This window comes from Physeter macrocephalus, chromosome 20 (genome assembly GCF_002837175.3).
Source record: "Physeter macrocephalus isolate SW-GA chromosome 20, ASM283717v5, whole genome shotgun sequence".
Classification (NCBI taxonomy): domain Eukaryota; kingdom Metazoa; phylum Chordata; class Mammalia; order Artiodactyla; family Physeteridae; genus Physeter; species Physeter macrocephalus.
The window spans coordinates 20,494,164-20,518,571 of record NC_041233.1 but is presented as its reverse complement, the minus strand read 5'-3'; the positions used below and the strand labels follow the sequence as shown (position 1 = coordinate 20,518,571).

General features: G+C 37.9%; 1 protein-coding gene across 3 annotated transcripts in view; it reads left to right on the top strand.

The window, feature by feature from the left end:
* The first annotated feature begins 6,950 nt into the window (after positions 1-6,950).
* The window catches only part of HERC4 (HECT and RLD domain containing E3 ubiquitin protein ligase 4), a 140,253-nt gene continuing 122,795 nt past the window's right edge, over positions 6,951-24,408 (top strand). Inside the window, exons 1-2 of one of the 3 annotated variants that reach the window (XM_028480865.2) lie at positions 6,951-7,284; positions 9,085-9,389. In XM_028480865.2, the coding sequence (XP_028336666.1) occupies positions 9,164-9,389 (226 nt within the window). In that variant the 5' untranslated portion in view covers positions 6,951-7,284; positions 9,085-9,163. Of the gene's footprint in view, positions 7,301-9,084; positions 9,390-24,408 lie in introns of all 3 variants that reach the window. The other 2 variants (XM_024132087.2, XM_024132088.3) reach the window with 2 other exon arrangements.

Here is a 24,408-nt window from a genome sequence, read left to right as displayed (position 1 = left end):
GGGGAAAAGGGAAGGGAGTTTAAAAAGCTTTTCTGTCTCCTTACTTTTGTGGCCTCTGTGCTGCTTTCATAAGATTTTTAATGCTTAATTAAGAAATGTGTTGTCGGGAATCCCCTGGTGGTCCAGTGGTTAGGACTCTGTGTTTTCACTGCAGGGGGCACGGGTTCGATCCCTGGTTGGGGAACTAAGATCCTGCATGCTGTGAGGCCAAAAAAAAAAAAAAAAGATGTCAATTTCTCTTATAAAAAGTGATAATTGAATAAGATGCACAGCAAGTCTGTTTCTTTTATACCATTAGTTTGAAAGTTAGTAATAAAGGATTCAATAGATGAAGATACTCATGTTGTGGTTGACTTCTATGAAAGAAATAGTACTGTTAATTTGACTAAAACCTGTAGTTACAATTAGTTTTAATCCTGATTCTATTTGAAGGTTGTGAGGCATGCCACTTAAAAATATACATATGTACATATGTATATGTGTGATATATGTGTGTTTGTGTATATATATATATATATATATATATATATATATATAAAAGATCTGGGCTTCCCTGGTGGCGCAGTGGTTAAGAATCTGCCTGCCAATTCAAGGGACAGGGGTTCGAGCCCTGGCCCGGGAAGATCCCACATGCCGCAGAGCAGCTAAGCCTGTGCGCCACAACTACTGAAGCCCTCGTGCCTAGAGCCAACCCTCCCCCCCACAAAAACAAAACAAAACAACAACAAACACCATAGTTATTCTGAGCACTTTCTCTGTTTAGAAAGTATAGTAACTGGAATAATCACACTGTAATTTTAAAGGCATGGACACATCCCCACATGCTGGTCAATGGCCACATTACATGTGATTTTTTTCAGGCTCATGCCTGTTTGAATGCCAGCTGAATTCCTGTAATTAGGGGGTGGAAAACAAACACAAAGAAATTATAGAGTTATAAAAAGAGCATTTAAAAAATATTTCAGGTATTTATAATATGATTATTACTACTGTTTCACGCTGGGATACTGAGAAGGAAATTGGAGTCAGAATGTAAATTTAGAGCAGGATATGAGATTAGTATAAATGTGAGAATGAAAGTTGAGAAGGATTCTATAATAAATATCCAGAATTATTATTCTTTATGTTGTTAAGTGGCATATATCATAACGTAATATTATGAATAAAATTGTTTTGTTTGCATCTTTTTTTTTTTTTTGTGGTACGCAGGCCTCTCACTGTTGTGGCCTCTCCCGTTGCGGAGCACAGGCTCCGGACACACAGGCTCAGTGGCCATGGCTCACGGGCCCAGCCGCTCCGCGGCATGTGGGATCTTCCCAGACCGGGGCACGAACCCGTGTGCCCTGCATCGGCAGGCGGATTCTCAACCACTGCGCCACCAGGGAAGCCCTGCTTGCATCTATTAAAAAGAGGGGGAAATTTTTTTCTGTGCTTTCTCATTTATGTGGCAGAAGAGAATTCTTTCTCCCATCTTACTCACTTCTGGGCTAGGCCCATACCCTGTAGGATAACAGAAAAAGGACTTTTTATGATGCAGTTCAAAAGGAAGAAAAAAATTGTTCCCGGCTGAATTGTGTCTTCCTGCCAAATTCATATGCTTAAGTCCCAATCTCCAGTACCTCAGAATATGACTGTATTTGGAGATGGAGCTTTAAAGCGGTAATTAAGGTAAAATGAGTGGGCCCCAACCCAGTACACCTGGTGTCTCTATAAGAAGAGACTAGGGCAGAGAGAATGCACAGAGGGAGGAATGGCCATAGGAACACCCAGCGAGGAGGTAGCCATCTGTAAGTCAAGGGGAGAGGCCTCAGAAGAAACCAAACCTGTCAACACCTTGATGTCTGACTTCTAGCCTCCAGAACTGTGAGAAAATCCATTTCTGTTGTTTAAGCCACCCAGTCTGTGGTATTTTGGTATGGCAGCCGTACCAAACTAATACAGAAGCACACTCTTGATTTTTCAAACTTAAAAAACAGACCACTTCATTTTTCCTAGTCAAAACCTGTCCTTCTCCTTCCCTCAGCAGCTTTCCTCATCTTGGTAAATGTCCTCAAGTCAGAAAACTACCAGTGGCCCAGCACTCCTCCCATTCTCTGCTCCCCTACAAACCATCCATCACAACTCTGTTAATTCTGTTCCCAAAGTATGTTTTAAATCTACCTTCTTTACTTTATCTCCATCACAACCACCTTAGTCCCCACTGCTATTATCTCCCACTTGGATTATTATAAAAGCCTCCTAAATAATTTATCTCTACCCATGTTCATCCTCCTGTAATTCAGCAATACTGTGCAGTTCAGCAACAAGAGTAATCTTTTTCTTAACAAATATAGTCATTGCCCTCCTCTCCTGGCTTAAAACCCCTGAGCAGTACTTAGAGTAAAACTCCTTAATGTGCTCTTTCTGACTGCCTATCACCAAACATTTCTTGTACCCTTATGCTCCATCTACACTAATTTTCTTTCAGTTCCTGGAAAATGCCAAGTTCTTTCTTGCCTCAAGGGCTTCATGTTTCTCCCTCCACCTAGAATATTTTCTCATCCCTATCTTCACAAGGCTTGATCCTTCTCTTTGGTTTCAGTTTTAACAGCAACTCCTCCACTGAGGACTTCACTGTCCATTCTGTTCAAGGACCTACTCTGTTATTCTCCATCTCTACCTCGTTTGTTTGCTTAGTATTTATTACAATTTGGAATACTTTTATTTGCCTGCCTACTTGTTTTTTTCCTATCTCTACTACTAGAACGGGAAGGCAGCACAGAGTAGGTGTTCAGTAAAGATTTGTTGAAGAATCTTAAAATATCTGACTGCCATGTGTATATTCTGAGCTGAAGCCATAATGCTAGGTCAAAGACCAATGAGAAGGGTTGACCATGGGGCCCATAAGACAGGGGATTAAAAGGACAGAATTCTCCAGATGGAGGGACTCACTGAGGGACTGAAGAAAACATGGCCATGCAACTGCTTGATTGAAGGCTCCAACCTTGGAAAGCAAGGGTGTGTAAAATAAAATAAAACGGGCTTTTCCTGTTGTCCACTCAAGGTGGAATCTACAATTTGGTGGCAATAGGTGACAAAGTCTTTCGGACAATACCATCCTGTCCTTTCTCCCTTCCTTTTTTTTTTCTTTTGCCATTCCTCACGGCTTATGAGATCTTAGTTGCCTGACCAAGGATTGAACCTGGGCCCCCAGCAGTGGAAGCACAGAGTCCTAACCACTGAACCGCCAGAGAATTCCCCATCCTGTCCTTTCAAAGTTAACAATAAAAGGATTAACCTTGCCATACATATCATTTCCCCACTGTTGGAACTCATGTTGTTTTTAATTTTTGCTTTTAGAAATAATATAACAATAAACATCTTTGTTCACAGTTTTATTTGCCTGCCTTTTTGTTTTTATCTCTCTCACCTACCAGAATTGGGAAAGAGGCACATAGTAGGTGCTTAATAAAGATTTGTTGAATGCACCTTGTATTTCCTTAGGACAGAGTCTAGAAGTGATATAATGTAGGTAAATGGTTCTGTGCAATGTCTCACAATAATTATTGCTGTTAATATGAACTATTGTTAAATGAAATTTACTGACTCTTGAAACATATTGCCAAATTTACTTATAAAAAGGTGGTAATAATTTACGTTGCCAGCACCATTACTTAATTAATTCAATAAATAATTTTTGAGCACATGCTATAGGCCAGGAACTGTTCAAGGTATTAAGGAACAGAGCACTTAGGAAAACAGACAAAGTCCCTGCCTTTATGGAATTTTCTTTCTAGTGAAAAAAACATTTATATATCTACCTATATAATATATATTTATAGATTTTACATAATTATTTTATTTTATCTTTTAATTTTTTATAAATATATATATATTTTTTTGGCTGCGTTGGGTCTTCGTTGCTGTGCACGGGCTTTCTCTAGTTGCGGCGCACAGGCTTTCTCTAGTTGCTTCGTTGTGGTGCGTGGGCTTCTGATTGCGGTGGGCTCTCTTGTTGCAGAGCACGGGCTCTGGGCGCGCAGTCTCAATAGTTGTGGTGCACGGGCTTAGTTGCTCTGCAGCATGTGGGATCTTACCGGACCATGGCTCGAACCCGTGTCCTCTGCATTGGCAGGCGGATTCTTAACCACTGTGCCACCAGGAAGTCCCAACATAATTATTTTAAATTTACCTATATATCACATGTGTAATATAATAAATATAATATTATACATTTATGTATTATACAATAAATATCAGGTAGTGATAACAGATAAAAGAGAAAATAAAGCAGGATAAGTTATTGAGAGTGAGGGGCTAGTTTTTTTGATACGGTGATCAGGGAAGACTGGGGAGGTGACATGAGCAGAGACTTGAATGAAGGAGGTTAGGTGGGGTACAGCACAAGCAGTATGGCTATATGGAAGGGAGCAGGGGAAAGAGTGGGACAGGATGAATACCTAGTTTAGTGGTCTCTCAACAGTCTGAGCTTTTTTTAAATGAAAATAACATGATAGGTAAAAAATATTTTACTTTTGTTCTAAATAAGAATTATATCATTATTTGTGATATGGAATGCTTTCCCAAAAGTTCTCTTACTGCTTGTTAGTTCAGGAGAGATAATGTTAGTAATAATAAAGCTAACATTTACCAAATACTGGCCATGTTCAAGGCACTGTACATGTTACCTTAATAAATCCTCACAACCCAGTGAGGTATGGATTATTAACTTGCCCCGTTCATAGAAATTGTGACTGAGAAGTAATTTTCTGTAAAACAGACCATTAGTAAATGTCTATAGGTGTCTGGGAGGATAGAAGGATAGAGGTCTGAGTGGCCTCTAGGCTCAGGCTCTGAATCCAGACAAACCAGCACCACGGGCCATACTCATCTTCAATTACTCATGCTGCTTTTATAAAACAAATTCACATTATTCTAATAAACTTCTGATCCTATACTTGTTTCGCTTTTAAGGTAATCACAGGCTATTTTCTGAGATCTTGTATCACAGTTTCATAGATTTATAAGGTTAAAAGGAACATCTAGAAAAGTCTTTTCCACTTTCTACAAGCAAGACCTATATTTAAAAATATTCTAGAGAGAGATGCATCCATGTAGCAGAGATAGCTGTCCACTAATTCATGCTCTCTCTTCTATGGTATAAAGTAGTACCAGCGAACTCAGCAGGGGTTATGTTTCCCAGTTCCCTTGCATCTAGGGGTGTAGTTCTTGCTAACATTATGTGTGCAGATGTGATATGTGGCACCTCCCAGACAAAAGTTTTAAGAAGCTCCTGGTGCCCTCATCTCCCCAAGTTCCTGGAAATTAGTTTTGACTCATTAGGAACACCCACTTGGAATGATAAAAAGGTAAAAAAAATACACTCTTATCATGTTAACACTGATATTTTAGTGTTTATTTGTTGCAGCATCGATTACATATCTTAAAGACCCAAATCCCATAACTTCCCCTTTAATGATATATTCTGAGGCATCAAGTCCTGAAGGTAAAAAGACAACAAAAGCCCTACAAGGGCAATGAAGCTATCAAAATAAGAATTAAGTATGTTTCATGGGCAACATCACCACTCCTAATATTGAAATTCTGCTTTCTTTGCTTAAGTATCTTGTCATTTTTATTCTTATTTCTGTAATATACAGAAATAAGGTTGTGGGTTGAATTGGGTTGCCAAGAGACGGTTGAAGTCCCAGCTTCCAGTGCCTGAGAATGTGACCTTATTGGGAAATAGGGTCTTTGCAGATGCAATCCAGTTAAAAAGAGGTCACAGTGGATTAGGGCGGGTCTTTATCTAATGACGTGTGTCCTTATAAGAGGGACATTTGGACATAGAAACACAGGGAAGAACACCATGTGGAGAGGCAGGGATTCGAGTGGTGCATCTACAAGCCAAAGAATGCCAAGGATTGTCAGCAGCCACCAGAAGCTAGAAGTATGGAGAAGATTCTCTGAGACCCCAAGAGACAACCAATCCTGCTGCCTCTTTGATTTCAGATTTCTGGCCTTCATAACTGTGAGACAATAAATTTCTGTTGTTTCAACCCATCCAATTTGTGGTATAGTGTTATGGCAGCCCTAAGAAACTAAAACACATACATATTCTAGCACACTTTCCAATCTGAAATATATTTTTCAGTGAGATAAAGAAACATGGCTTACTGTGGAATTCTTTCTAGGTTCTCAACATTCACTCTGAAGTCAAGGTACTAGAAAAGTCTGACATAAAATTTCAAGAGTGCCTTGTTTCAGGTTTTCCTCCTTGACTGGCCTAGGAAATCCAGAGTTTGTTTTTGTGAGGCAGGGACTCTAGCCATATACATTACTTAATTTTCTCTAAATGAAGGAGGCCCTGCGTTATAAGTTTATCTTCCACGGAGAGTGCAGAAAGTGATGGCAGCCAACACTTTATCGGGAGCCTCAACTGGTGGTGTTGATATTTAATGCCAGTAGGCTCCATCATTGCTGCAATACATCTGGCATCCTCAGAATAGCTCCAGTTGGGGCTAAGGGATAAAATAAACGACTTCAACAAGCTTTATATCCGTATTTGTGATGTTTTATCTGCTACTTCAAATTCTCCTTGGATAAAGGTGGAATAAAATAATAGAAACTGGAACCAATAGGCAAAAAGACAACCTAGCCAAAAAAGGAAGAGATTTTCTTCACTAAAAGGCCCTAGTGCACGCTGAAACGCTGTGACAAGACACACCAAACACCTCCATTTGTCTTGCAAATTCCAACTTCCGTGCTTCGCTTTTTTCTCTTAAAGCAACGCAAATCACCACGCCTGCGCAGACGCCCAGGTCGGTGTGCCTTGGGAGGATTCCGGCGCAGGCGCGCGGGCCGCGAAGTGGGCGGGCTCGCGCGCGTGCTCCGCGGTTCACTTCCGGCCGACGCCGACCCCGACCCCTCCCCCGCGTTGCCTCCTCCCTCTCTCCTTTCTCCTCCCCAGACTCTGCCCCAACTCTTACCCACCCCTAACGCTCTCCGCCTCCCTCGCCTCCTGTCCTTCTCCTCCCGCTCCATCCGGGTCGCTGACGGCTGGCTCTGGGCTAGAGAACAGTGGCGCCTGCTTTTCTCTGAGGAGCCCGGTAAAGTTTCACAGGAGCCGAGGAGGTGAGCACTGGAGCAGCTTCACCGACGCCGGAGGAGCTCTGGTGTTCGCAGCCACTGGCTGAAGGAGGAGGGTCCGGGAGCTGGAGACCTGTCTCAGCTGCTGCGCTGCCTCCCTCTTGCGGGAGGCGCCGCCCCCAGCCGCCCTGGGCTTCCCCTGCCTGGAGGGGCAGGGTGAGTCGTTACCCCGGTGGGTTCGGGGGCGTGTGACGGCGTTAGGGAGGGGGCTGGGCGGATACAGGCCGGCCTGGCGCTGGGTGCTTTCTCAGCGTTTCCTCGGGCGAGGGCGGGGGGACGAGGGCAGTGTCGGGCCCCCTGGCCCGGGGGCTGGAATGTCGCACCTCCCTGGGGAAGGGCCTCCTTGGGACAAGGGCCGCCGAGGTGCCGAGCCTCGTCCGCCGGCCTGTGCGGCTGCTGCGAGCGGACGGCTGCAGTAGTTGACTGGTCGGCCCGCGAGGTTGGGTGTGTGCAGATGATTTCTCTCTCTCCCGGTCCCCGTAAGCTGATCTCAGTGCATATTCAGGGAATGATGGGAATAAACTGCTTCTCTTTCCCCTACCTGTTGCTGGCGAGAGGACGCCTTTCCCATTACCCCTCTTTTTTAAAGAAAAGGATTATTAAACCTCGTGCGTTGGAATTTGAGGTGTTGTCCTGTCCTCTCCTTAAAAAAAACAAAACAAAAACCGGGAAGACAGTGCAGAACTCTCGGGAACTATCGGGTTCTGATGCCCCAAAAGAATAAAATCAAACTTTTCTTAATGGATGGGTCATGGATGGAATGAGACAGCTTCAGTACTTGCTAGCCGGCACTTAGGAAAGTTGGGTTTTGAAACTTCTTAGGTTCTGTGTAAGGAATGTGGGTACCTACACGGGAATAAGGCTGACTTCCTGTAATTGTGTTATTTAGTAACGTGATGTATCTAAAAATCTGTGTAGGTTTAGATGAAGTGGACTCTTTGTTATCCGTGTCTATATAAGCGAAGAAATATTCAGTCAGTGTACTGGAAAGTTCTACAGATTTCGCCACCAAACTCTCAGTGTCCCAGTCCACATTTCTATTCTTGAAAAATCGGAAGTGCCCGAGTTATTTGCAGTTTTTTTTTCCATCTTCAAATAATTGTCTCAGGGGTATAGATAGATGTAGATCCCCTTGGGGAGATATTTTTCAGTCATGGTTCCCACTCGAAATAGAAAATGTTGAATTTTGGGGGAGAGTCTTGATCTTTAAACTGCATACTTTTGTATTATAATTAGGTACACTGATTTAGTTTTTAAATTAAATTAGTAGTGAGGTCAGAGTGTTAATATTTTGATTTGTAAAGTATGATCTTTGGAGGTGATTTTCTTAAGATCAAAGCTTAACTAGAGAACTGTAATTTTATCTGGGGCCTGTTAGTTGGAAGAGTCTTTTAAGTTGTGGGAAACTCAAAGTTTTCCATTATTGGCTTTATTTCTAGTACAGATAAGAACTTCAGTTTTCTGTTAATGTGGAGGTAGGTGTTAGAAAGTCTAATTATTCTCTGACTTGAGGGAGATTGCAAGGTTTTATGTTTCTGTAGTTGGCTAAATTTTTCACTGAGTATATATCTGATTTTGGGGGCAGTGGATAGATGTCATATTTCTTGCTCCCACTGAAATTATTCAAAGCAAAAAGGAAAAAAAAGGTTAACTTCATCAGGATACTTAATATTTCAATTTGATTAGTCTATTATAAGGCAACAAAAAGTCAAAACTAGTTAATATTTAGATTTTGCAAAGAATCATGGGGAGTGATGTATTTTTCCTAAACATTTCTGTATAATTTTAAAAATATACAACTGATTGGTTTTTTGAAATTGAATGATACTTCTGTAACACATTATAAAGTAAATTTCATGTTTACTACATAGTAATTATTGTAGCCTAGTACTTGAAAGAGCAGTTATACATTATGTTTCCTTTGAAGTCATATTAACTTTTTTTCTATCTTCTCAGACATAGGGATACCTCCAACTTGCCAGTGTTTCAGAAGGGAGTGTTTTATTGAAACTGGAAGACCAAAAGAATTACAAACATGTTGTGCTGGGGAAATGCATCTTTTGGACAGCTAGGTTTGGGTGGAATTGATGAAGAAATTGTACTAGAGCCCAGAAAAAGCGACTTTTTTTTAAATAAAAAGGTTCGAGATGTAGGATGTGGACTCAGACATACTGTATTTGTTCTGGATGATGGAACAGTATACACATGTGGATGTAATGATCTAGGGCAGCTAGGTCATGAAAAATCCAGAAAGAAACCAGGTAAGTTGAAAATTTTTTTGTTTGCTATTTCTAATAATTATATCATTTAAGTTTGAAATGTCAAACAATTTCTCTAGTCCTAAACCCATGTTTTCTTTTTATCAAGCTTTAAAAGCAAACCATGCATTAAATAGATCCTTTACAGTTTGCATGCTTCTAAGTACTTTAATTATTTTGTGGTTTCTTTTTTTAACTACTGCTATTATAAACCCTTATTGTATGAAGCTGTGGTTTCAGAACATAATTATGGTGATGTAAAACAATAGCGAAAACCACCCTGCGGTGTATAGATCTTCTTTGGTACTAAGTATATTGGTATAGAATATACAGTATGTAGGTCCTCTTTTATCAGTACTGTTCAGCCACCCTGGGCAGATTTTATTTTTTATCTTCTTATTTTTTTTTTCTGGGCAGATTTTAAATGCATAATTTACTGTGTTGTGTTCCACGTATCAGAAAGGGGGAAAATTAAGATGAAAGCTTTTTACTTTCACTTACTTGCCAAAAATATAATCCTGAGTATTCTCTTGCTCTTCCTATTATATTTTAAATACATGATTTCATTTAGTTTGAAGTATCTTTTATTTCCCTGGTATCTTACTTTCAAGTAATAACACTAGCTATTAAAAGTTTTGTGTCTATGAGATGTCCTGATTATATAGTAGCCATATGAACCAAATTTAAAATAATTTGTAGGATAATGAGAATTTTGAGGAATTTGGTCACATTTCATGTTCTGTTTTCCTGGATATACGTATTTTAAAGTCATATATTACCACATTTAGAAAAATTGTTATGTGAATTTCACTTTCAGTTGTGTTAACTAAAAGTTAATTCTTAAGATGGTAAATTCAGATAAGATTACAGCTGTACTGATTTACAGTTTCTTTTAACTTTAACAATAATGGCACCTCAGTATTTTCTATGGCAGTTATCTTTATTTACCACATCATTATTTAAGTGGTTTCTATTGTTAGTCTACTTTTGAGAGGTTAATGTAAGTATAAGATATTAAGGTATTAAATTAAGATATGTTAGTCTTTTTTCATACCATCTCACCACCATGCCCAACCTCACTTTTCTAACTTGTAAATTACGGTGTAGTTTTCATCCTTGGTTGATAGGGTTTTAATCTCTTTTCTTCTGCCTTGATTTGTAATTTAATTTTTTTGGATGAATAGTTGTGATGCTTAATACAATAAGTTTAATTATTGCAAAACTCAAGGTAAATGTTAGTTTTCTTGTACTCTACCTCATGAAGAATATTCTATGGAATCTTATCAGATTTTCATAATCTTAGGCATTGAGGTTGTCACGTTGTTAGACATGAATGGTAATTTATTGATGTGTATTTGTTATCACTGCTTCAGAGGCAGATGGATCCTTTACCTTCTTTGCTTATCTTGGAATGCTGCCTCAGGTTGAGATTTTCATGGTATTGGGGCTGTTACTATTCTTACACTTAACATGCCCCACAGAAATAACTGAACATATCTCTGTATTGCTTTAGTAATTTCTCAGAGGCTTCAGGGCAAGTAGAAAGTGCAAAGCTAGCACAAAGAAATTGCTAATATAGTTACTGAAATTTACTAAGATTTACATTTTTAAAATGATATTAAACATCTGTTCTGTGTCCAACACAAGTATGGTAGACACTGTGCACTAATAGTATAATGATTATTATAGTGCCTGGAACAGCTTTTAACCCTATAGGTGAGGTTCTGAGAAACTTAACTAGCCAGAAGAGCCTTCTTTGTGGTCATGCTGACACTGTGATGTTTACATTGTGACATTTATATCACTCTATTGATTCATCCTGGAAGCAATATTTGGCGATATAAAGTTGGGAGGGTGGGTTTACCTAATTTTTGATACCTCTTTAGGATTGCCTTGTTGTCCAGAGTACATCACAGTCTATGGAATAGAAAAATGAAAGGCATAAACTTTGTCTTTGAAAAATTTAGAGCCTGGGTTGGGCATTAAGGCATACGTAAATGAAATAACTAGAGAGAATTGAAATTTGACATGATGTGGTATGTATTTTGAGACTGGGAAGTTTAAATGATGTGAAATGTCATTGTGGCATAGAATTGAAGATTTCTGGGAGAAAATGAAGCCTTAAGTTTAATTCAATGATTGGTCACATAAATAGCCAGAAAATAAATCTAGAGCTGAAATAGCTTTATGGAAGAGAATCCTTATCCTGAGAAAAACTTTTTATTGCTAGAAGTCCAGATTCAATGATGTATTGAAGTGTACCTGGTTAAAGAGGTAGGAAAAAGTAAAAGTTCAAAGGGTGGTAGTTGCTCTGATAGGAACTTAATCTTTTAACCTGAGTTTTGATTTAAGGGAATTGAGTGGAAAATGTAATAATGTTTTTAACCAGAATTATTTCCCTTTGGAATAATTCCTTAATGATTTAAATATACTCCTTTTCTAGCCTTTTTTTTTTTTTTAATTTGTGAGTTTGAGGAATGAATTAGAAGATACAGAGTTCTCATTTAATTGCTTTTGAAGTCTTTGGGTAACAGAATGAGTCTGGTTGAATTTTAGGACCATGTAATAAACATAGTTCACTTCATCAGAGCTTTAAACTTGTGTCATGAAGAAAGCAAACAGAAAGCTAAGAATTGTTTTCTTATAGAGATTGGCTTTATAAGCATACTGAATATTAAGGAGTAAAAGAGAAAGAGGTCGCCTCATTCATTAAGGATAAGCTATTCTTGAGAGTCATGGTAACCTACTGGAGGACTCAGCCTTACAGTGTAGTAAATAGATTTGACCTATGGCCTGTTGGGAGGAGTTTCCATTCTGGACATTCTAGTAACCACATGGGAAGATTTCACTCATTTCCTTTATTATACCAAGAGTGCAGATTACGTCCATGTTCATCTCCGTTCTCTTGTATATGTATAATCCTTGCTGTCACTACTAGCTCTTTCTGAACTATTTCCAGAGAAGTGAACATCTATTTCACTTTCATGTATGTATTTTTCCTTCATAGGAATTTTTTTAAACCTTTTAAAATCTAAAGGCTCTCAATTTTTTCCTTAATTCGTAGCTAACAGGTAAATAGTATATTTAATCTTCAAAGTGCTAGGTCAGTCCACCTAAATAAACTGTTAGTTTTATTTTTGTCCTTCCAAATTTGCTTCTGGAAATTTTAAGATAACATTTAGAAAGTGTACTTTTCTTAATAAGATGATTTACTCACTGTTATGCACCATAGGTAAAATTTGGTGTCCATGGACCTAAATATATGTTTTACACACCTGTTTCCATTTGTTTTGTGTTAGAAACAGTGCTAAACTATTTTATGTTGATAATTTGCAAATAATGTGATAGTTTGTTAAAAATGACTGTTTTAATAGCATTTTATGGTGTACAAAGTTCTTTGAATAGATTATGTATTTTATTTAACCCTCACAACAGTCTTGCTTGTTAGCTAGGGCAGGTGTTATGGTCCCCTTTTTCAGATGAGGAAACAAGTTAAAAGAGCTTAACCACTAGAGTAGCAAATATTAAGAGAACACTCTAAACCCTGTGGTTTTATCTTTATCCCACAAAGTTTTGCCCCTGCCATATTAGAAGGTAGAGGAATATTTATTCAAGGAGGAAACTAGTTTACATCATTATTTTAATGTAATTCTGAGGTTTTAAAAAACTCTTAAAAATTACTGTTTTATGACTAAAGGTATACAATGATGACATCATGTTTTTTTAATCCCTCCCCAGTCCCTTCCCTGTGCATAAATTCAAAGAGAAGCCATTTTAGGAACCGTGTAAGAAGGTTGAGAATTCTAGTTTCAGATGTAATATTGTATCAACACAAACTAAAAATTCAAATATATATGTTTTATTCTTGAACTGAAGACTGACTTCATTGCAAAGCCAGTAATAGATAAAGTTTTGAATAGTATGATAAAATTTTTTGTAGCTTGTGCTCTTCTACTGAAGATAAAAATATTATGAGCATTGATTCTGTTTTCTGTGGCCCAAAATGGTAATTTCTACTGTTGATCATTCCAATAAAAACATTTTGGTCATATAGCAGTAATTTGCTTGCCTTTCTTGCTTCTTCATTTTCTGACCTGCTCTCTCTGTTCGTAAAACATAAATCTATAAATGAACTCCTTAAAATATAGTTGAAATTTAAAAAGTAATATAGGAAAATAAATGTATAAATATGGGAAATAAAATTATTCATATAAGAGTGGATTAAAAAATTCAAATAATCCCATATATTCCTTAATGAACCAAAGAAGCTCATTATGTTTTATAACTACTAATTTTCATAATACCTTTTAAGGAAGAGAAGGATGTGGATGATATGAAGACTTGAAAAAATAATTACTTGGTTCAGGAATGGAGGCTTGCTTTGGATGCTTTACTTTGAGAAAGGTTAGTGTCCAAGAATCACAGTGTCGAGGGTAGGGAAAAAAAAATCATAATGCAAACAGATGACTACTGTTAGAGAGATGTATAATAATACTTTACTTTGTGTAGGACCCTACATCTGAGGAATTTCAAGAGCATTACACAATAACTCATGGTTCCTTTCAAAATGCTTGTGACACAATTTGCAAGAATTATCCTCATCTTAGGGGATAAATTTACGGAGAAATGGCAGCACAAGTTGGTAAGTAACTTGTCAAAACAGCAGGTGACTGGTGAACAGCTATAAATTGAATCTGAAAATTTAAGTCTACCAGTCTCCTACCTTATTCACTAAATTGTGCTTATGTTTAGAATTATTTACAGTAGTATCTTCTATTTGAGGCAGATCAAATACTAATGCACAGATTGTTTTTTTGCCATTCTATTGATGGCCTATTGAAATGAATCATTATTTTACCAAGATGCTTGCATTGTGATACCACTTTGGTATTTCATTATAACCTTGTGTGGTATGAAGAATAAACAAAAGAACAAAAACTTACTGTGGTAACACACAGTCTTCTTTCCTCTGTTATATATCATATTCTCTATCCCTTTGTTGTCTAATGCTGTGCTGTGCTACTATCCAAGGTCCATAGTAACTGCCAGGCATGACTGATTTGGTGGCTAACATTGGAACTTGGGTTAATTATGTTGTATCAAGTCTGCCATGTATCTCTCTGTAGGATGCATTGGTTTGGTGAATGCTTTATAAAACCATTAACCCACAGAGAAGCAATGATAGTAGTAGATGCCTAATCTGAACAGTCTAACAGATAGAGCCTTCTTTAAATGATTTGGAACCAATGATTTTCTCTTTGTGTTTGGTATGTTAGTGTTTTTATCTGATTGGAAGTGAGCCACATATGTTCCTTGAAAGAACAGGAGTATGGAAAGTTTCACAGTTTGAGCAGTTACTAAGGATTCTTGTTACAGATGATAGCCAAGATGGTCTAGGTTCTATCACCTTAGTATAAGTACAGTCGTCTCAGAATCTGTGGAGGATTGGTTCCAGGACCCTCGAAGATACCAAAATCCATGGATGCTCAAGTCCCTTATACAAAATGGCATAGTATTTGCATATAACCTACACATATATTTTAAATCATTTCTAGATTACTTATAATACCTAATACAATGTAAATAGCTATAAATACAATGTAAATGATATGTAAATAGCTGCTGGCATGGGAAATTCAAGTTTTGCTTTTTGGAAAGTTCTGGATTTTTTTTTTTTTTTCCCAAATACAGTTGACCTTTGAACAACATGGGTGTTAGGGGTGCTGATCCCCCATGCAAGTGAAAGGCTCCATGCTGCTATCTTTGCCTTAAAAACAAAGGAATTGAAAGTGACTCACCCAAGGGCAAGAAGCTGAAACAGTTTGGATAGAATCAGAACTCAAGCCCTAGTTTTATGATTCCACATTTTGTGATCTCTGAGCATAAACTTTTCCCTTACACAAAGATCTGTAAAATGAAAAAACAGACATTATATTTATTGAAGTAAACCGATGTATAAGTGGATCCTTGCAGTTCAAACCCATCTTGTTCAAGGGTCAGCTGTACTTTCCATCCACGTGTTGGTTGAGTGCTGAGATGCGGAACTCATGGATAAGGAGGGCCGACTGTATTCTTTGGGTTCCATGTCCCCGATATGTCATATAAGTGTAGCACTGTTGTTAAAGCTCATTTCTCACAAACCCCATGTATTTTTAAAATTGCTTTGAAGAAATAAATCAAGTCTCACTTCATAGATATTAAGTTTTCCTAGGCTGTAAGGCATATCAGGTACTTGGGATACATATTAAAACTAATAAGAGAAAATGTATTCAGCCATTGTTATAGGGTTTCTTTGGACTAGGATCGTGTTAAGTGAGTAGAAAAGTGGGAAACATTAATAAAGAATCCATATCAAAAAGCCCATGGTTTATCTTATTTCAACTTCTATGGCTTTTTTTTTTCCCCCATGCTGATGGAACTTAAAAGGCAATAATTATTTTTATATCTTAATGAATTGTTGTGATTACTTTACATGCTAGAAAAATCTGTGCTTTGTACAGTTGTATTACTGGAGTTAATTTTGTTAAAAGGGAAATTTCTTGAATTTTGGTGGCTTTCTTTAAACCATAATATTTTATTTACCTGGAATTACTCTTTTTTCTTCAGTTCTAGTATGGCAGAATTTTATTTTACCTTTTCTTGGCCATAAGGAAAACATTCTATAATTCTTTAGTAATGTGTTTTTCGTGTTTTTTTAAAATACCTTATTTCTTTATTAATGTCTAAGTTTAGTTTCATTTTATTCCTTTGCTGGGTGTCATACTATTCTGAAGTAATACATTTTTAGTTTTTCATAGTTTTATTACATGTACTTTTTAAAAAACTTATTTATTTTTATTTTTGGCTGCGTTGGGTCTTTGTTTCTGCATGTGGGCTTTCTGTAGTGCAGTGAGTGGGGGCTACTCTTCGTTGCAGTGCACGGGCTTCTCATTGTGGTGGTTTCTCTTGCTGTGGAGCACGGGCTCTAGGCACACGGGCTTCAACAGTTGTGGCTTGGGGGCTCTAGAGCGCAGGCTCAGTGGTTGTGGCACGCGGGCTTAGTTGCTCCGCGGCATGTGAGATCTTCCCAGACCAGGGCTTGAACCCGTGTCCCCTGCATTGGCAGGTGGATTCTTAACCACTGCGCCACCGGGGAAGTCCCTTATTACATATTCTTGGGAGGGGAATCAGGAAATATAGGGAAAATAAAAATCAACCATAATGCCATCATGCACAGATAAATACTGCCGTCATTTGACAGTTTTTCTATACTCATATATGTTTCTGATTATGGACTGGGAATATGTTCTTCTTTCTAAACTTTTTTTTCAGTAATAATTGAATAACACTTTAGTAAATATTTCCCCATGGTTTAAAAATACCGTTTAGGGATATTTTAATGATTGTTTAACCTTTCATCATTTAAAAAAATTTTTATTTTATTTATATTTGCTGCGTTGGGTCTTCTTTGCTGTGCCCGGGCTTTCTCTAGTTGCAGCAAGCGGGGGCTACTCTTCGTTGCGGTGCGCGGGCTTCTCTTGTTGCGGAGCACGGGCTCTAGGCGGGCGGGTTTCAGTAGTTGTGGCGCGTGGGCTCTAGAGCGCAGGCTCAGTAGTTGTGGCACATGGGCTTTGTTGCTACGTGACATGTGGGATCTTCCTGGACCAGGGCTCGAACCGCTCTAGGCGGGCGGGCTTCAGTAGTTGTGGCGCGTGGGCTCTAGAGCGCAGGCTCAGTAGTTGTGGCACATGGGCTTTGTTGCTACGTGACATGTGGGATCTTCCTGGACCAGGGCTCGAACCTGTGTCCCCTGCATTGGCAGGCAGATTCTTAACCACTGCACCACCAGGGAAGTCCCCAAGGAAACAAAGGTTTTGAAGTCACAAGATGCAGTCACAAAGAAGTTCTTGATTTCACTATTAGCTGAAATAATTGTAACTATAAGTTGTATATGTGCTGACATGTAGGCAAGAGCCCCTGGGAAATGTGCCCTCTGAGAGAATTATGTTGCTTCTGTGAAAGAGAAATGAAAGTGAGGAAGGAATAGGGTAAGGCTAAAAGAGACCCTAAGGACCCTTAGGAGTTTCTGAAGACAATTGGAGGAAAGTTTAGGTGCTTTACCTATAAGTTCTAGAATCTAAAAAATAAACCAGTGAAGATAACAAAAAAGAAACAGACTCAGAGATACAGAGCACAAACTAGTGGTTACAGGTGAGGAGAGGGAAGGAAGGAGGGGCAAGATAGGGGTAGGGAATTAAGAGGCACTACTATGTATAAAATAAACAAGCTACAAGGATATATTGCACAGCACAGGGAATATAGCCAATATATTTTATAACTATAAAGGAGTATAATCTTTAAAAATTGTGAATCACTATGTTGTACACTTGAAACTTAGATAATATTGTAAATCAACTATACCTCAATTAAAAAACAAAACCTAGTGGAAATGAGATTCAATTAGGTGTCAACAATCAAAGCAAAGGCAGCATTTACAATAGGAAGAAAAAGACAAAATGACTTAGGCATAACCTAAGAAATGTGTGAGACATAATATGAAGAAGACTTGAAAGCACGTATGAGGTATAGAAAAAAACTTGAAAAATTGAAACCACATTTGTGGATAGGAATACTCAACCTACATAGACCTGTCAGTTTCTCTAAAATTAATATTAGTTTAATATGGTCCTAATAAAAATAGCAGGAACTCGACAAATGGTTTCTCTAGTTCATATGGAAAAAATAACCAATGTAGCCAGGAAAACTCTGAAAAACGAGAGCAAAATATATGTATATTTATATATAAATAGATAGTAACATATTTTAATTTTAAAACCTTGGTAGTTGAAACTGCCCCACAAATAGACATATTAAATAAAATAGAATAGAAAGCCCAGACATAAACTTATAATCAACGGAGAAAAAAATTCAAGTGAGGGATAGTCAATAAATAATCTTGGTATAAGTAGGAGCATCATCTAGGGAATAAAAAAGTTGGATTAATACCTCTCGCCATGTATGTATTGGATAAATTCCTAATGAATCACATATTTAAATGTAAAGGTTACAATGATAAATGTGCTCAAAGAAAACATGGACTAATTTTTTAAAAATTATTTTGGAGTCAGGAAATCCTTTCTGAATTGTGAAAAGATAAAGTAAACTGCATGGAAGTAAAAATAATTTTGCTTTGTAGAAGTCACTGTAAAAGTTAAAAGACAAATAGGAAATATTTATGAATTTTAATATTTATATTGAAATCAAAATGCAAGTCTCCGAGATATAAAGCACTCCTAGAAACTGATGAGATAAGGAGAAGGCAGTAGCAAAATGGGCAAAGGATAGGAAGAGGCACTTCACAGAAGAGGAAATACAAATGACTTTTAAACAGTGAATACTCTTCAGCCTCATTCATACTAAGAGAAATGCGGAAGACTATGTGTGTGACTGGGGTACCATCTCTGTATAGTGAGGCTGTCAGTAAATAAGTGTTCATAGGTTGTTAGTGTAAATTGATAAACCCTTATGAGGGTTATTTTGCTAGCATGTATCAGAATTACAAATGCACAAACCCCTTCTCCAAGAAGTCCAAGAGTATAGCTCTTGATTTGATAGCTACATGTGTACATATACAAAATGAGTGTTACTGCAACATTGTTTATAATAGCAAATATTAGAAACAATCTTATGACAGTCTGTTGGGAACTGGTAAAATAATTCAGTCAGTGTAATGCTATATAGTTATGAAGAGAATGAAGGAGTTTTTTGCATACTAATATAGAAAGAGCTCTAAGATAAATTAAGTAAAAAGAGCAAGGTGTAGAACATTGTGTATAAAGCTGTATTTTGGATTTAAAAACAAATATACATTTGTATTGGCTTATAGATATATTAAGAAAAACCCTGGAAGAATATATCCAACTAATAATGGATATATTTATTCTTGGTGCAGAGGTAAGATAAGGGGGTGAGAACTAGACTGGTAGAAGACATGGATAATAGACACAGATTTTTCCCTACATGTATTAAAAAAAATGTAGACATATTATCTTAATTTTTTTAAAATAAAAGGATAGGCTCTGGAATTAGAGTGCTTGGATACAAATCCTGGCTCTTTCACTTCTTAGCTATGTTATCTTGGGCACATAGCTTAGTCTCTGTGTTAAGTATTCTCTTCTGTAGAATTAGGATAATCATGCCAAGGGTGGTTGTAAGGGATTAAGTGAGATATCACATGAAGTGCAAAGAACAATGCCTGGCATGTGGTAAGTACTCAGTAAATGTTTTCTTAAAAGAAAAAAGCCATTAATGTTAGTGTGAGAATGTAATTTTAGGTAAGCCTTATACTGAAGTGGCTGTATGCTGTTTCTGTATGTTCCTTGAGATAGACAATACGTATCTTTTCATTTACAACTGGAATTCAGGCATTTATTCAACAGAGGATGTCTACTTTGTCCTAGACATTGTGCTAACCATGAAAGTACTTCTTTATGTTTAGTCTTCAGTTACCTTGTTGGAGCTCATATTCAAAAATTATACCAAAATTTCCCAAAAATGTATGTTTGTTTTGTTTAGAGGTAATGTTATATCAGAGCAAGATATAAAATAAATTCGATTCCTTTACTGTTAGACTCTAAAGATATAGTAATAACAGAAAAAGCATAGATGCCTTTTTTGTTCTGTGAGAAGCATAAATGATGGGAGTTAGATTCATCGTTTATTTTCAAAAGTTTATTTACTGAAGAGTAATTAATTAGAACATTTCTTGGTCCATTCAGGCTGCTACAACAAAATTACTATAGTCTGCCTGGTTTAAACAGCAAACCTGTATTTCTCTCGTTTTTTGAGGCTGGGGAATCCAAGATCAAGGTGCTAGCAGATTTATTACCTAGTGAGGACTTGCTTCTTGGTTCTTAGATGGCCATCTTTTCATTGTGTCCTTATATGGAAGAAGGGTGAGGGAGCTGTCTAAGAAAGGGCACTAATCATGAGGGCTTCACCCTTATGACCTAATTACCTCCCAAAGCCCTACCTCCTAATACCATAACATTGGGGGCTAGAATTTCAGCATATGAATTTGGGGGAGGGGGTGACACAAACATATAGTCTATAACAGAAGGTATAGTTTGTGTACTGATATTTTGAGGAACAGACACTTAAATTCTGCTTATTCATACTTTTAAACCTGCCCTTCCCAAAATGATAAGCTGACCTTTAAATTTAAATTTTTAAATTTGTAAACTGTTCTAAGAATGTACATGTTGGATATGTTGGATATGGTATGGTAAAGTCATTGTGGCCATAAAAAGGGAAGAGAGAATGAGGCTTGGAGAAGTTCATTATGCTCACTGGTCCCAGAGAGAGGAGGTGACTGTGTGCCACACAGAGCTGCAGGGGAAGATACCAGCGTAGTCAGGAGGCAGAAAACAAGAGCTCAGGGGAGATTTTAGGGTTGTAGCCTTATTGAGGTTTTCCTGGGAAAGGCAAACTAGGCAGAATAAACAGATTAGGATTGGCTAGTTTGATTAATTCCTCCAGGCTTTGGTCTATAGGGTTGGTTTCTTGTTTCCTGGTACCTGACCCTAGGATGATTTAAGGTAAGGGAAATATGGGTTTGGTGTGTGAGAGTTAGATAAGGAGATAGTTGGTGGAATAAACTCAGGATTGATCAGTTTGCATATGAAAGGCAGGTGTTGGTAGGCAAGTTGTTATCTTTAGGAATTAGCTAGTCCTGGGAGGTGCCCAGGACTAGTTTATAGACACTCTTCTGGTGTCTATAAGCCCCTCCCCGCACCATTCCTGTGTCAGCATCAAGAATATAGTTAATTGTCTCTGTGATGAATGAATGCCAAACATACAAAAAAGTATCTAAGAAAACACAGAACAAAAATTCTGGCAGTATATTCTGAGGGTTCACTCTTGCTAGTCTTAAAAAGAAATTGAAGTAAAGCAGCTATTTGATTGATAGTATATTTATGTTGGAGTCTTTATATTTCAATTTTACTTCTCCTTTCCTCTTCAGAGCAGTTAATTTCAGCAGTTCCTAGCCATCAAGAAAGGACTCTCCTGAAGAAAAAATAATGTAAAGCCCTAAGTATTTATAAAGTTTTAAGTATGTTTTGAAAATAGATTATTAAAACGTAACCTTGTTTAAGTATTATTAACAAAAGGACAACAGTTCAATCAATAGGGAAATGTTTATATCTTAGTGCCTTTATCTGTGAAGTAGGGATGATGGTATACCTGTCTCATGGTATTATGAGGATTAAATGAGATTAAACAAACAAAGGGCTTAGCACAGTGCCAGGCACATAATCGTCTGTGTATGTTACCTGTATACCTGTATGTAGGTAAGAATGCATAAAAGGGGTATGGGCTTGTAAACATATCCGTTATAAAGAATTTTTTAATCTAGTTACATCTCCATATGAACATTATTTTGGGCTGTCAACCAAGACATGTAAGTTACTGTAGGTTAAGTTTTGGTTTTATCAAAGAACTCATTAAAATGTTTTCATGACTGTGAGTTGTACCAGTCCAAATTCTTATTGGTAATTATTGGTAGTAATTTTAGAGAATAAGCATTTTCATTAAATATATTATGTTTTAGTTTTATTTCCTTCTTAATTTTTTAGAATATATTTTATGATGATCATTATATGATTATATTAGACATCCTTTAACAAGTGTCAGTAAACAATAATTTTACTTCAGGAATAGGGAAATAACATGCTGCCTTGAGTGAAGTAGCCATTTGGTTATTTGTTATCTCTATCACAAAATTAGTAATATGATTATTTAAAGTAAAAAAAAAAAGCATTCTGAATTATTTATTGGTGTTATTCGCTAATCCCAAGTGACTAATGTCTTCATCTTTAAAAAATTCAGCATCGTAAAATGCATCAACTACACATTCACTTGTTCAATTAAACAATTAAAGAACCATAAAAGAAAAAAAAAACATTTGTGGATAATCAGTGTTGACAATTTAGTATTTATTTTTCCAGTCTTTTCTCTGCATATATATTGGGGCTGTATGTGACATATTTTTATACAAGAATGGAGTTAAACAGTACCTTTTTTTTTTTTTTTTTTTTTTGCGGTACGCGGGCGTCTCACTGCTGTGGCCTCTCCCGTTAAGGGGCACGGGCTCCGCGGCCATGGCTCACGGGCCTAGCTGCTCTGCAGCATGTGGGATCCTCCCGGACCGGGGCACGAACCGGTGTCCCCTGCATCAGCAGGCGGACTCTCAACCACTGCGCCACCAGGGAAGCCCCTAAACAGTACCTTTTTAATTTCACAATATAGCATGTTGTGAACATTAAATTTCTAGAGATGGATATAAGTGAACTTTGCATTGCTCTAGTTGGAGTTTTGAGTTATTCAGAGAGAAGGGAAGAGGAAAATCTATATTTACAGCAACTAGTGAGGCATGGTAGGCAGAGGATTCTGGCTGAATTAAACATTTACTAAGTAATTGATATGGAGCTGCTGGTTTTTTTTTTTTGGCTGCGTTGGGTCTTTGTTGCTGCGCGCAGGCTTTCTCTAGTTGCGTTGAGTGGGGGCTACTCTTAGTTGCAGTATATGGGCTTCTCATTGCAGTGGCTTCTCTTGTTGCAGAGCACAGGCTCTAGGCGTGCAGGCTTTAGTAGTTGTGGCACACGGGCTCAGTAGTTGTGGTACGCGGGCTCTAGAGCACAGGCTCAGTAGTTGTGGCGCGTGGGCTTAGTTGCTCCATGGCATGTGGGATCTTCCCGGACCAGGGCTCGAACCCGTGACCCCTGCACGGGCAGGTGGATGCTTAACCACTGCACCACCAGGAGAGTCCCTGAAATGGAGCTTCTTAAAATTAGCTTTTCACAAAGTATATTCCTTCTGGGGCTTCCCTGGTGGCGCAGTGGTTGCGAGTCCGCCTGCCGATGCAGAGCACACGGGTTCGTGCCCCGGTCCGGGAAGATGCCACGTGCCACGGAGCGGCTGGGCCCGTGAGCTCCTTCTGACCTCCAGTTTTGTAATTGTTATTAACATGACTGTGCTTGTTGCTATTCATAACTATATATTTTTTTAGACCCTGATAACTTGAGAATAAAATATCGACAAAGATTTTTGTTCTCTGTATAAAACACTGACAGTTGTTCAAACTGTTGAAGTTTTTTTCTTTTTTAATTAAAGATACATGTAGAACTTCATTAAGCTCATATACCACATTAAGATTTTCTTTTTTTAAACGTAGATTTTATTTATTTTTTTATTTTTGGCTGTGTTGGGTCTTCGTTGCTGCACGCGGGCTTTCTTTAGTTGCGTCGAGCTGGGGCTACTCTTCATTGGGTGCGCGGGCTTCTCATTGCAGTGGCTTCTCTTGTTGCGGAGCACGGGCTCTAGGCGCATGGGCTTCGGTGGTTGTGGCTCACGGGCTCTAAAGCGCAGGCTCAGTAGTTGTGGCGGACGGGCTTAGTTGTTCCGCAGCATGTGGGATCTTCCCGGACCAGGGCTCGAACCCGTGTCCCATGCATTGGCAGGCAGATTCTCAACCACTGCACCACCAGGGAAGCCCTGAATTGTGTTTTTAAAAGCTCTAAATTTTTCTTTGCTCATGGAAATACTGCTAAATAGCGTAAATAGGTTTTCAAACCAATCTTTAAAACACATAATACCTAAGTGTAATACTCTATCAATAATTATGTTTAACTGAGCTTTGTAACATTTTCTGTAGAAAAATTCATTGGAGTTTTACATCTGGGTGTCAGAATTTATCTTCACGCATCACTTATCCTGGCTTGTTTAGCTCTCTTGCTTTATTGGTTCCAGAAAGCTTAAGGTAGATATTTGTGAGCAGCATTTAACTTAACTATGTATCACATTTGAAATATAAATACTTGACTCTAGCCACTGTTTCCTAGAGAAGAAAATTTATCAGATCAGATTAGTTATTTCCCTAGTATTTTTATTTGGAGAAACAAAGGACATTTGTTCCTGTGGGGTTTGGGGTCAGTTATAATTTGGGGACTTACTATATGTTAAAAAAAAATTCTTTTTTTCCCTG